General features: G+C 40.9%; 1 protein-coding gene across 1 annotated transcript in view; it reads right to left on the bottom strand.

Annotated features, from left to right (window-relative positions):
* The window catches only part of PIR (pirin), a 120,227-nt gene that overhangs the window by 29,609 nt on the left and 75,761 nt on the right, over positions 1-14,857 (bottom strand). Inside the window, exons 6-7 of the mRNA XM_019525069.1 lie at positions 5,231-5,275; positions 560-642 (exon numbers count right to left, since the gene is read on the bottom strand). Of these exons, the coding sequence (XP_019380614.1) occupies positions 560-642; positions 5,231-5,275 (128 nt within the window). The remainder of the gene's footprint in view (positions 1-559; positions 643-5,230; positions 5,276-14,857) is intronic.

Consider the following 14,857-nt stretch of genomic DNA (forward strand, 5'->3'; position numbering starts at 1 on the left):
CCAGGCACACATGTATATGCTGTGCCCAGGAGCTGCTGACTCCAGTGCAAACTGCAATAGAGTTTATTGCTAATTGCACATGTAGATTTAACCTCTAGGGCTAATTTGTTAAGGTTAATGAAGCACACCTTTGTCTTCTTTAGGAAAAGGGATTATCTTATAACACTTATTCACTGACTTATTTAAAATATTCATAATCAATAAAGGAATCATAAAAGAGGTTAAATGAACACCCTGAATGAAGTCCTCACTGCCTGGAAGTAATGGTAAGTCTCTCCTGTTAGGATTTCACCTCCTTATGAATATACGCTTCTAGAGGGAGGGACTGGTATGCATGATCAAGAAGTAAAAAAATGTCATTAAGTCTGTTTATGAAAAGGACAGGTGTGCTGCTATGTTTGACTTTTTTCAGCTTGTGAAGTTCTGATGGCATCTTTGTACATTAAGAGAGAATAAAGGGAAAAAAGAAACTACCAATCGCAGAAATAATGTTACAAATTTCCACCTGAAATCTTACACAGAAGTGAGCTTTAGGCTACAATCATTGAAGCAGAAGTACCTTATTTTCAAACTGAACACAGTCACCATCACCCAACACCACTGTGTGGTGGGGTTCAATTTTTTGTTTGGCAGCATCAGGGCCTTTGAACAAAAACATATTTAAAAAGACAATGAACAGCATGATCAAAGTTACAAATTATGAATTTGTTATTCCTTCCTTTCCAAACATTCTATGATACGGGCTCCTATACATGTGTTCAAAGCCTGCTCCAACGCACTGGAAATCTAGTGTGTTGGAGCAGACTCAATTAATGGAGTCTGCCAGAGCATGGAAATTGATGCGCACTGGAAACCTTATGCATCATGTGTATCAGTGTCCCAGTGCATCTCTGCTCTGAAAAAATGGTGGTGGGGTGCTTTGAAATAAAACACGTTCAATGAGCTTTAGGTCAAAGCACCCCATTTCCATTTTTTCAGTGCAGGGATATGTAAGGATGCTGATACACATGACACATGGATGTTTTTAATTAGCACAGTTCACTAACTAAAGTGCCTGGTGCTGTGTCCCACAGCACATGTAAAAATGCTCTTAAGTTATTGTACTCAATGTGCTTTTTACAAAAATTAACTTTTCCCTAATAGTTTTGCTTCTTTCACACATACACAAGTCCTCCTCACCAGATGAACAAATCCCATTTCTCTTATTCTCTCAAGATTATCTCAAGACAACTGCAGCTGATTAAGAATTAGTTGAGAATGTTCCATTTGAGAATGGAGGCTTGATGGAAATTAACATATGTGAAATACTAATAAGCAAGTGCCTGGTATAGGGGTTGCAAATAGATCTATGAGGGTGCAAAACTGCTAACCCTTTCTGGATAGATGCAAGGGGTCTTAACAAAGAGTCCCAAGACCTTTTTATGTTGTAACATGGGGTCTTGGTATAAAACTGCACAATTACAATACTTCTACAATAAAAGAAATAAAGAATTCAAAGACAATCCCTAAATTTGAGTAGTTGTACTCAAACTGTTCTGGAAACTATTCAGATAGGATTTTTATATTTTCAGAGAAGAAATCTGTCCTAAGGCCTTATGTCTCATGTAGACCCCACTAAATTTTCTTAAAAGGGATCAAGGGGGTGCATAGTGCCCTGTGTGAGCCTTCTTAACTCTTCACCATTATTTACTATTGATCACAGACTAACAGGATGTGACTACACATTTCTAGTTGATTCTGGGTGGGAGTATTGGGGGAGGGAGTCTTCCAGTTCTTTCCCTGTGTACCACTTAAGTCGCTATGCAGCTCAGAGTGTGAATAATTTAGGATACTACCACTCTGAGTGATGATATAGTAAAACATGATTTATTATTTTTTCTAAGTGAAATTTCCAAGCACTTCAAAACTGGACAAATGAAACTAACAAATATTTTCCAGACAAAAAACTGTTGTTTTTTAATTGGAATTCATGTGCAGCTTCTTTCAGGACTGTTTATATGATACAAAAGTACAAGACAATGGGAAAATGATCAGCGTTCATCATGCATCAGATGAAAGTAGAACACTAAACTTAGCCATTTGTTACCAAGTATCCCTGAAAAGCCAGCTGCAGAGGTAGAGTGCTCATCTTGGTCCCTCTATGTGCCTTTTGTAAATCAATATTCAAGAGCAGGACAGGATGACAGGGTTGCTGGAATCAGTTTTTTCATTATGAAAGAACAATGATGCATTTAAAAACAATTAACTGGACTTAACAAAGCAATACGATAATGTTTAAAAAGTGTCCATATACTGCAACAATCAGCAGGGTTCTTTTAAGAATAACCTATTACACGTCCTAAGTATTTTCTATTCTATAGTCCTTCCAGGGAATTCAAGCTTAGATAACGTCAGCACAAATTCTCCAAGAATCTGAGATTCTGGCTTTTTATGGGATCATTTCTACTTCCTTAAAACATTTGTATTGGATGGACAGAGCTTATAATGTCATGGTCTGAAGAATTACTTCATATTGGGTATAGAATAGATCTAACCCATGTTTTTCTCCTGTTCTGGCAATTCTGTCTTCATGGTTGAATGGTAGGCCCTTGATCCAGTTCTGCAACATTTTAGATTTATTTTCCAAAAAAAACGTATGTATGAATGGTTTACGCAGGAACCACAGAGCAGCAGTACAGAGGGCAATACCTATGTTCACAGGTAATTTCTCTGATATTTTATTAAATTACCTCATTTTCTTAATGCAAATAAAGTATGTCTCAAAGGACAAAATATTTTTAAATAGCTTTCAGTTATAAAACCAGCCAAATCAGATAAGAACTATTTTCCACTGCTAACCTTGGCCAGGAACACTAAGTGTAACAGTACAGCTCAAAAAATTCCCACTAAAAAGAATTCAGCTGCAAATATTGTTAGATTTGGCTTTCCAAGCCTTGTAAAAACACAGGAAAAGCTACCTGAAAAACCTGGTTCTAATTTAGTACCAGAGTAGTTTCATAAAATATTACTTTATCAGCTACTGTTTATTTATTCCCCAATGGACCTAGTTCTCGTTTAGTAGAGCTAAATAGGTTGTAATTCCTAGTATCCTGAGGCATATTGCCCAGGATAATAATAAAATAGGTCCTGTTCTTTTTTGGTTGCAAGTCCAGATCAAGGTTGTAAACTTTATGTAATCCCCCATAGAAAGGATAATTGTTGGGCAAGGGATGTAAAATGCCCTCTCTTCCCTCTCGGGTTACCCACCTGGCAGATCACATAGGACACAGAAGCCTGTGAAGCGGCTACTATTCACCTTCTTGCACACATGGGTAGAAAAAAAAGAAAGGGGGAATCATTTACACCACCCCTACATGCAGTTCAGTGCAGCTCAGCTTCTGCACTAGGGGAGGTAACCTGGACTAGGTTAAGACTTGCACAGGTTACTTCTGCTGTTCTTTAAGTTGGGACCAGACTACTATTATCAGTTGTTCTCTCGCTTTTGCTTTGCTCCTGTGGTAACATATCTTTGTGTTGACCCTTATTCAGTTTAGCCCCTGCTAAGCAGTTTATTCCATCAGTTGTGAGTATCTGTCCTTTGTTAGATGGGGACAGGGAGTTACACCACCTGCATTTCTTGATTTGCTCAGCACCACCTATCATTTTGCTGTAAAGCCTGATATACATACACCATTAGGAACATCTTTCTTACAGACCAACCACTCTCTGTCTGACCTCATTATTCGCATGCACAAGGGAAATATACCTAACATGTTTAAAAGAGAAACTTGGGAACAAAATCCATAACCTGAGAGGTGTGACTCATGTGATTGGCCCCCTGAAAGGATTCTATGGCCATGCTGTGACTTACATGCACGGCTGCAGAGCACTTTAAAAGTGGTCTATTGTGAGATAAATTAACCCTCTTTTAATGAGGGATTAGATGAAGGTGCTCCAAAGTGGAGAACCTTAGGGAACTTCTGTTACCTAGGATGTGTCTGTCAGTGCAATCAGGGCTGGGCTGACTCAGCTCTGTCCGCCATGCTGGCTGCAGGAAGGGAGTGGAGAGAAGGAATGGGGTGGAGCTGTGGGCTGGGGTTTGCCTGACCTGAGATGGAGCAGGGGGACGGGATGGGTGGGGAGGGTAGACTGGAGCCCCACCACCATGCAGTTCTCCCCCAATTCCATCTCCCTGCAGCTCAAGTCAGACAAACCCCAGCCTACAGCTCCATTCCCCTCCCTTCCCTGCCTTCCCTTCCTGCAGACAGCACCAGAGCTGGGGCAGGGACCAGGGCTAGAGGAGAAAGGCTGAAGGTAGGCAGCTCTTCCTCTGGATTGGCTCCAAGTGGAGCTTGATCCCCCCCCACCCCAGCCCAATAAAAAAGTAGTCACTCTAACTTATGGTACTTTATATGAAGCACCATGAGTTAGAGCAGGGACCTGTATGTCTATCAGCACCCTGAGCACCAAGGACTAAAACACTGATATTGGTTTTATGGCACATTATCATTTATCCAATTCCACATAAGGAAGGTGAGAATGACCCTACTCCCTGTTTTGATAGGCCTTGATCTCCCAGTAATTATCCTCTGATACTAATTATGTCTGCTACCCCTGATAATTTCTCTCAGCCCGTCCCCTCTGCTGTTTCCCTACGCTGTGCCTAGCTTCCTGTGATCAGGGACCTGATGAAGAATGTCTTGCACTCAAAAGCTTATCTAACTTTATCCCAAATATATAGTTGTTCCAATAAAAGATATAACTCTAAGAAATCATTGCCTCATGCATTTTATCAGCATATCCCTTACCCTGCAGGTTGCTCTCCCAGCTTGGTCCCCCTGCGTGGAGTCCACCAGGGCTCTGTGGAGGCCTACACAGAGGAGACAGCAGGAATGGGGTCTAAATCCATTGGATGAAATTGTTAAATGGATCTAAAGAGGAATATTGAAAAATTAAGTATCATCTCTTAATTTGTTCTTGATGAGATTTTTGGTTAAAACAAGAGAGTATCAACAGTATCAATCATAGGGCTGAGAGGGACCATAAATATCATCTAGCCCAAATATTGATACTTACAAAAAGAGCATAGTTGACAACTGCACTAACAGATCACCATGTTTTGATATTTTTAGGTTTTTAAGACTAGCTTCTTAAATATTTGGGGGTCAGATCTTCCCTTCTTTTGCTGAGACATTTTTGAGACTTTGAATTCTTTCCATGAACAACTTAAATAAAAGAGTCACCAACTTACCAACATACACATTGCCAGATATTATGTAAATAAAGGATGTCCATCCTGAAATACAATTGAGACATACTAAAGATTAGTTGAGACAGTTTTAATATGCTAGTACCTATACTGCACAGAATTATGCAAATATTGCACGTTCCATTCTTATGTAAATATACTAGGTTTTTCTTAATCATGTAAGTATGTTCTAGCTTAAAGAGACATCAGCGACTTAAATTAAGATTTCCATCTGAAAATGTTGTGCTTCCTATTTTTACAAGTAATTCATAAGATCACTATAATTGGAAACAGTTACAGAAACATTTTTCTCTGTTATTGAATTCTGTGCATTTAACAATGCTCAGTGTGTGGTCAGCTTTGCAGTTTCTCCTGTGTGATCTGTCAGTTATTTGTACAGACTTCTAGCACAGAAAGACAGGAGAAAAAAAAATCTTTAAAAAACCCCCAAAATATATTCTTTTTCTGGGGTACTTTTTTAGCTCCCAGAGCCATAAAACCGAACAGTCCTAATGCTTGCAGATGCAACATAAACCTCATCCACAGGGATCACAGTGGTTTATTTGTCTCTAACAAAAAGGGATGTTTTCCACATGTCCATCAGAATTCCACACCAGGACTCCTATTCTTCCAGTCCAAAGGAATCCTGCATATGATTTGTGCATTATCACTGATACACAGAGAAATTGCTATTCTCTGTAGGAAGAATCCCACAGTCCTGCATTCAAGAAATCCTGACTGGTTCTTTAGTCAAGTAGATCACTTTTTTAACTTGCTGTGGAACTCACAAAGTAGCCCATTTTGATCTGTTGCTTCATCTGACAATAAAGATTTTAACTCCACGTCCATCTCCCTTCAAGGTGATATTAGGTCTTCCAAAATTTCCTTCAAGTCCTCTGGGATTTTAAGCATTATATCCTCTCTCAAATCATTTTCAGTACAGCACTTTTCTACCTCTGTTTTGCCTAAAGTTTTGAGAAAACATCACAAATTCCATGTAAATCTCCTTGGAGGAAAAGTACTCAAGTGCGCCATCTTTTCCTTTCATTAGAGACAGTTATCAGTTTACTTTTCCTGGCTCTGAAATACCAGTTCCAATATTCTATTTCTTTATTACTCTCCTTGCAGTAGTTCTATTGCAATAACATCAGACTTTTTAGTGTTATCTATTTGTAACATATTTTCCTTATTTATACTGACAGATTAACATTTGATTTGACATTTTTCTTTGTGCAATTCTTTCAAAGAGCATGGGCCAAATCTTTAGCTGGTGCAGTTTCAATACAAGTTACCTAACTTATACCATCAAAAGACTAGACCTTCAATTTTTTTTCAAGGCATTCTTAGCTAGCTGTTTCTCTTCTGTAACATATAAAGCCAGGTTTACCTCTATCAAATATTTTTCTTATTTCCTGATTCAATATCTGTCATTTGGTATAATATATCACTTTCGTCTTCTGCCGCATATTTTAATTTAGAAACCTTCTCCATTATTAACTGCACTTGTTTTATAGTCTCACTTTCAGCCACAGTGGGATGTAATTAAATTTAAGAAAGCAGCTCTTGTTCTGTAACAGCCTATAGTCTATGCTGGGGGAAATAATTAAATTTAATAGAAGCTGTAGTTTCTCATTTGAGATGTGCAGCACTACAGCAGAGATTATAATAGGTCCTATTTATGCACATACGTAGTAACCTCCAAAATGCAATAATATGTAGGAGTTTCTGAGCCATTAGTGGGAATTAAAAAGGTTTATATTTTAATGTACTGGTCTGATTTGTAGTTGATGTCTGCTATATTGTCCTATATTTTACTATCTGTATTGCAACCAAGTTAACACTGCTCTTAAAACTTTAAACATTGTAATTTTAGACTATTTCTGTGTGTTCACATTTAAAACAGACTTGTAACAACGACTTTGCAAATGACACTTAAATTCCATCACTTCCAATAAGCAAACAAAGGGATTCATTTTCTGAGCCACCATTGTGTCTGATGCAGGTCTTATAACACCACTCTTTCCTCCATGAACATTGCATAAAAGGCAGTCTGGTACATTGTTTAATATGCCCAATGGCATGTTAGAAGATGAAAGCTTTATTCCTAGCTCTTTCACTGACCTAGTGCATGATCCTGGGAGGTAAACTGCTTTGCTTTTTTGTGCCTTCCATCTCCCTATTTGCTAAATGTGTAGTGATAATTCACTTTCTGAAGTGTAATCTGAAAGTGATATATAACAGTTACTCCTGGGTATGTCCATACTACCTATTTGGTGATGTAAGGCATTCACTCTTGGGTACACTCCACCAACCATTCCCACTCCCATATGCCAGTCTCAGAAATAAAGTAGTGAAGCCACTCCAGCAGCAATGTCTGCTGCTGCTCTCAGGTATACCAGAGAGAGACAGTGCACGTGAGTGGACATGGGGAAATAAAGTAGATGTACCCCCTGGATAGTTCTTATCTGGGTTGGAACCTTAGGCTAGCAGGAAAAGAAAGCATTGTTTCAAAGCATGCACCCTTTGGCATTTTCCCTGTTATTTCCAAAGTGGAACAAAAAGGTTTTAATAGTACTTTTATGTCTCCTACTTCAGGAACTGCTGTAAACATCTGTATACTCCCCACTACCTGGGCTTGAGTCTCAGGCCTGCTTCTGCATCATTACACCAGAAAAATATAGCTTATTCACTTCTAAAAGAGGGTCACCAGCTTTCTCCCTAAACTGAAAGCTTTAGAAAGATATCTTAATCAGAATCTGGAGGCCTTTGGAGATAACACAACACTTAGATTGTACTAACCTAATTATTTTGTTTCATTTACTGATGTTTTCTATCCTTCTGTTATGTTTGAAACAGATCTGCTAACACAGAGACAGGCGAAGTCCAGCCCATGGGCCAGATCCGGTCAGCAGCGGACTCCACTTCCCAGCTGCCCTTGTGCATGGCAGAGGCCAGTCTCCATGGAGACCTCAACCACACCTGCTCTGCAAAACTTAATTAAGGCTGCGGTTGCAATGGAGGCCAGCCTCAGCCGCACTGGCAGGCCAGAGCAGGGGGCTGCTCCAGAGCTGCTGGGATCTTGCGACAGGGGCAGCTTGCTCTGGAGCCAGGCAGAGCTGCGATCTGCAGCTGGCATGCTCTGGGCAGGGGCGCACAGGTAGGGGATTGCAACTCTGCCCCAGGTCCTTGCAGCGGTGACAGCCTTGTCTGGAGCAGGGGCAGAGTTGTGGGGGAGAGGCAGGTCCCAGCCTCCTGCCTTGATCCACTGGTGGGGCAGCTAGCAGCAAGGTATTGCTGGAACCTGGAGCCTGCCTCTCCCCTGCAGCTCTTTCCAAGCCCCCTGCTCCCAGCTGGGGAGCCAGGGCCTGGAGTTCCCTGCTGCTAGGGCAGCAGGCAACTCCCAGGGAGGGAGCAGTCTCCGCTCACAACCAGGAGACAGCTCCCCACTAGCTCCTAAGCTAGCACTAAGGGGGAACCTAGAGCTCTCCCTGGCTGCTGCAGGGGGCTGGTGCAGTGCTGGAGGGGGTGGGAGCAGACTGCTTCCAGAAGCAGCAAATCTGCTCCCAAAAGGGCGCACATGTAGATTACTCTGGAGTAAACTCCCGTGGTGGGGTTTACCCAAATTACTTTGGAGTAAACCCATCCAGCAGCATCTGCACATGTAGACACGTGCAAATGGAATAAATTCTTAAGCCAACGTCTGGAATGTGACATTTTCTAAATGACACTAGCGTGGGAAACAGGCCTGCTGTGCATATCCTCGTATGTAGTCATCTCCAGATCCAGCAGTAATAAGAGTAGACATAAAGAAAAATTAAATTATCTTGTAGAGAAGACTCAGTATAATAGGGAAATGTACTTTAGCATGGCAAAAGCTTTTCAGGGATGCAGTTATACAACAGTTCATAATAGAGTTTGGATGATATTCCCTATCACGTTAGCACCCCTTGAACTTCCTAATATCTTGAATTATGCTATGTCTGCAATGTCCATGAAACATTTGTTATATAAAATAAAAGGGTATTTCTGATTCTCTGGTTATTTTAAATTATTGAACATTTTTCAGTCTTTTCTGCATGCTTTCCAAATCCCTAATTCTTTCCTTCATGAATCCTCTTCTGATTCTTCATTATCACCAGCCAAACTTCCATCTCCTTCTTCAAGTCCCACATTTTTAAATGATAGAAAATGCATGCTTTGGAAAACCCTTATGACCCTTTCAGAATAACAGCCCAAGCCAACTCCCATGTTGTGATCTGACTCCTAACTAGCACTGCCAAAAACCATGGCGCTCAACTACTGAATACATCCATCCACCCATTCTCTTCTCCATAATATATTTGCCCCAGGTCTAAATCCACTTCCTTTCTGCTTACTCTGCTAATCAGTTTTAGATGCTACACTCCTTCTCCAAGCAAATGTCTTCAGGCACTATTGTTGTTGGCACAGCATTTCTGGCTAAGTTTCTGCAGAATGTACGAAGAACATTCATTCAGTTTTGTACTCTGCAGATGGTAATGCATTATTAAACAGCACCACTCTCTCTCAAGTTTTATTCTTAGAGAGACATTTCAAGTTAAAACATAATTTTCCAATTTCCTTACCTACGTCATATACATCACCTTAAAATACAGAAAGTGAAAAACCTTAATGAAGATCATTTAATTGGTACTGCTTAATCTGCATTTTCTCTCATGTTGGGAATTGAATGTAGAGTAGTCCCTTTCATGTTTGCTTGTACTTATTTTTGAATAATCTACAATTTCAGATTTCCACAAATTAACTTAATGCCATCACATTTTGGTTGCAAACCATGACAAAAAATGTTTGCATAAGAAAATGGTATCCCCCAGAATTAAACAAAAATGTCATGATGATATTTAGATTTTGTAAATACTCTGGTTTTAGATTTTTACAATACTGATTTTTACAACACCTCCTATTTTGGACCTACTTTGTCCTGTTAGCATTCATTTAATAATTAGTAATTACATCTCCTGTTGTATTTTCAAATCATAGCATAAACCCTGTTGTTCACAACAGCCTTGTGAAGCATGTAACAAACTGAGGTTTGATCTAATGGAAGTGTTTCACTGACTTCAACAGGTAACAGATCAGGCCCACTAACCCAGCTCCTATGGGTAGGAGTATAGAACAGAAGTCAGGGTCCCTGCCTTCCCAGGTGGCAACTATCTTATTGAGTCATACTCCCTCTGAATGCTTTCCTTCTGGTTCCACATACCTTCCACTCTTGGCTGTTCAGTGTGCAACCTTCAACAGACTGGGTGTAGGATATACCTGACAATGGCTAACCTATAGCCTGGTAGTTAAGATACTTTGCTGGGAATTTGGCCTAGTAAATCATCTCAAAATATGTATGAAGTGCGTATGCACGTGTGTTTAGGTAACCATGTCAAGCATTAAGGCTTGTACTGTGTTCAGGGGGTCACATGTCCACTGGGCAAAGAGGGGCCTAAAACCTGGGTCTTCTACTTCCTGGGCAAGTGTCCTGGACACTAGGCTACTAGTGCAAAACTGTAAGGGCCCTCCACCTTCTCCTTTTCTTGCAGGTTTCATGTAGTTACACACCTTTCCAAGATCTAAAATCTGCATGAGTGATATGTTGACAACATATGGCTCGCAGGCTTGATCCAGCCCATGGAGCTAGTGGACATGGCCTACAGAGTAGGAGGGCTTTTCCTGTGCTTGCACCAGCAAGGAGCTGTGTTAAAGGCAGATGGCTTCCAGCTGTGCTGGCACCACTGCTCCATCTCCCCACCCTCCCAGCACCAGTGCAACATGGGCTGGTTTCAGCAATACATCAGCAGTGGGGGCTTTGCCTGTGCCTGCTCCAGAACCAGGCAACTGGGAGTTGCACTTGCACTGCTGCCACTTCTCCCAGCCCCCTGCTCCCTGTTTGTGGTACAGGTGCAGTGTCCAACCTATGGGGAGTTGTGCTGGGGCTAGGCATCTGCAAACTATCAGCACTGCAGCTGCTTCCCTCCTCCTCTCCCCAAGCTGCAGTGTGGGTACAACTTCCAATTGGACTGGGCCCAGGTGGCTTCCAATTCTGCCCAGCTGTGGTGAGGTAGGGGTGGGGGAGCAGGGAGAAACAGTGGCAGTGCCAACACAGTTTACAGATACTTGGTCCTAGCACAGCTTTCCACCAGCTGAAGGTTTTGCCCAATCCGTGCCGCATCTGGGAACTAAGGGGCTAGGAGAAGCAGCAGCAGTGCTACCTGGCCCCAGCATGGATGCAGGGAAAGCCCCAAACTGCTGATACCCTGCTGGGTTGTTTCAGCCTGTGGCTTGAAAAAACTTGCCACCTCTAGCATGTGGCCCAAAATACGAATTATGCACCCATACATCAATTTATGTGTCTAAATGTGGAGTTGGATTTGTGCTCAGACAGACAGAAAAAATATTATATTTTATAATACTTCTCATTGATCCATAGCAACAGCTCCCCCTCCTCTTCTGAAGCTGCTCCAAGTTTGTATTTGTCCATTCCCATAGCTATCAAAGCATCAAGCATGCCAGCCATGTTACAAAAACTATAAGGCAACAAGACCAAAGGCTCAGATAAAAAGCAAAAAAGGTTTCTGTTAAGTTACAATATATTAAAAGATGAACACAAGACCTTTATTTAGGGCACTATCAAAACTTTCCAGTAAACAAATAATAGTATCATCTCGAATAGGCAAAGAAATTTCAAAGAAAATGAATGCAGCAGCCAAAACCTGTAAGCTGCTTCGTTTTCAGGTTGTCTTTCTTGGGATGAGACATGGTACTAAGGCACAACTGATTCCCCCTGCCCTTCCATTCACAATATTTTATTTAGTATCATCAGTATGGTAACATGCAGAGAAACAAGCAGGACAAGGTGGTGGTTTTCAGTTTACTAAGACATATATGTACAGATGTGTTCACTGTGAAATAGCCATGTTGTTGTGACATGTAACTCCATTTATAAAATAGTTGAAGCATCTTGCTTTATAGCTGGTTGAATATGGCTTTATTATGTTTACTTATTGGACATGTTAGCAGCTCTAGTTCAGTTATGTACTTAACCATATACTTGAGTGGGAATGTGGTATTACCAGGTCCTTAACTGATTTGCTAAATCGGAGTCCACATGTCCTACCTATAGAGATCACTGCATAGTTGGGGATCCCATCCTCCTCCCATACCTGGCCCGCCCTAATCATACCACCCCAAGCATGCCCCCATACTGAGGCTAACCACAGCTGTCTTTCTAGTTGTACAAAACATCTTCCCAGAGGCCAATGTCTGGCCCATTGACTGCAGCTGAGTGGATATAGCCCTTAATGTTTGACATGTTTACATAAACACATATGCATGCCTTCTTCATGCCAGATGTATTTTGAGATGACACATAAGGCCATACTTGTCACATTTATTATTCTTATAGTGAGCAAGTATATCCGTGATAAATGCATGAGAAGGAAGCACGTCCTCCTGCGTGTGCTGAATTCTCCTAAATCCAAAGATTCTCTCCTTTTTCCTGCCCTCTAATGTGGAGACAGCTGATGGCTATACTGTATTGCTTTCCTGAAAGGAAAATCAGTTTGTTATGCAAAGGGTTGAAAACAGTACTAGCAATGAGCAACACTGAATTCTTCTTTATCAAGTTAATAGGCAATAAAATGTGTTGCAAATGTGAAGCAATGTTGTAAGGCTGGAAATTTTACTAAGTCTGAGCCCAATCCTGCCAATGTTTACTCATGTAAAAAGGCAGTGGGGTTATGCTTGAGAATCAGATTTACCAAATAAGTGAAGGCTAGAGAATCAGGCCCTAGATTCTTTACAAGTGAGGTAGTAGTGTAATGCTTGAAATATTACTGACTTGTTTCAGCTGCTCTTGTGAAAGTACTGGACAAAAACATCTGTTTTCTGTAAGAATGAAGTGACCAGCTACTTAACTCTTAGAGGCATCTAGTTTGAAGGAATCACCCAAACTATAAAAATATTGTAACAAGATGTAAATGTCTTACTAGCTACTGTTGGGTGCGATAAACATACATGAAAATCTCATAATGTTACACTGTCTTCATGCTTGTTTAGGATACATTTGTGGGAGAAACCCTCAGAGCAGTATTGCATTTGCCATTCAAATACAGAATGTTAAATACAGATAGTCTAGTCCAGTGCTTCCCAAACTTTTCTTCAGCATGACCCTATTTATGGCCCCATTTCCTCATCATGACCCATTTCCTCAGCAAGGCCCCTCACACCCAACCCACAGCCTCCCACCCCCATGACCCTATCTACTGATGTGCAAACCCATTTGGGGTTGTGAACCACAATTTAGGAACCACTGGTTTAGTCATTAACACATCTGCTAAGTCTAGATTAAACATGCCTGAAAGGGCACATCTACACAGGCCCTTGACTGTGAAGTTGGTACTGCGCAGTCATTTAGTACATTATCAAATACTAAATGACTGAGCGATACCTTTGGGAACTGTGCAGTCCTGGTGATGCATGGGTCATTTTTGACCCTACTGTGCAGTAAAAACAAGCTACTGTGCAGTAACACGTTGCTCCTGCACAGTAGAAGTGGCATCACCAATGCAATGTTGCCACAGTGATGTGCTATATCACCGTAGTTCCTTGCTACAGCAACGTGGTGTCTCATGTAGACGTGCCCAAAGGGAACAATGAAAGAAAAAAGTTTCAATATTCCCTGCCAACACAATTCTCCCCCTCTCTCCTCCCCCCACCCCATATACAGCAAGTTGTCTGGCCCTAACTGTATTCCACCATTTATCTAAACAGTCCTCCACCATCAAATTAGTGAAATGTTTGATTTGTAAAGGATTCTGCAAAATTCTATCATCCAAAACTATACACAACACATTTACTTTAGATTTTTTGTTGTTTCATTAATTTTCTTTGCTTTTTGCCACGTAAAATGAATTTAGTTCTGGACCTGTTTGATGACTGGCTAAAGACCATTGAAGAAAAAAGTGGTCCATTCTCTGAGGTAAAGGACAGGTTGCTGAACCAGATATCAACTGGTACTGACATTCTTGAAGACTGAAGGCCTATTTATCTTAAGAGAGGACAAATTACAGACAAATCCTCTGGCAATTCTGTCACCAGCTTCTCTCAACATTGACCTGGTAAAGACCATTTCAAGGGTGGCTGTCCTCTACTGCCCACTTACTAATACACTTCTAACTGTCCATACTGACAGCTGCAAGGAGAATAATGCACTGACACTGATGTTGTTAATCCTATTCTGAGAGCATCAAATCTTTTCCTACAAACCATGTGTCAGCTGTGCATGGTAATCATTTCTAGTTCACCAAGCCAGTCTCTAACCTTTCTTCTCCCCAATCTCACAGAATCACAACAAGCAAACTAATTTTACAGTTCTCAATTATTAATGTTTTTCAGGGATGAGAATTTGGCCTGGTGACATAGAATAATAATTTAGACACAAGATGAGATGCTCTTCCCTTGTACACATGGAAGCAATTCCCATTGATCAGGGCTCTGCCCCTCTATTTGGGGGCAGGATTTATTCAAGAGTAATTGACTTGTTGAGATAAGTTGAGTTATGGATTTCTTGCTGTACAAAACTTTCCTGGAAGATGAACATTT

The sequence above is a fragment of the Gavialis gangeticus genome, unplaced genomic scaffold, assembly GCF_001723915.1.
Source record: "Gavialis gangeticus isolate Ggan-Ray unplaced genomic scaffold, GavGan_comp1, whole genome shotgun sequence".
NCBI classification, from domain to species: domain Eukaryota; kingdom Metazoa; phylum Chordata; order Crocodylia; family Gavialidae; genus Gavialis; species Gavialis gangeticus.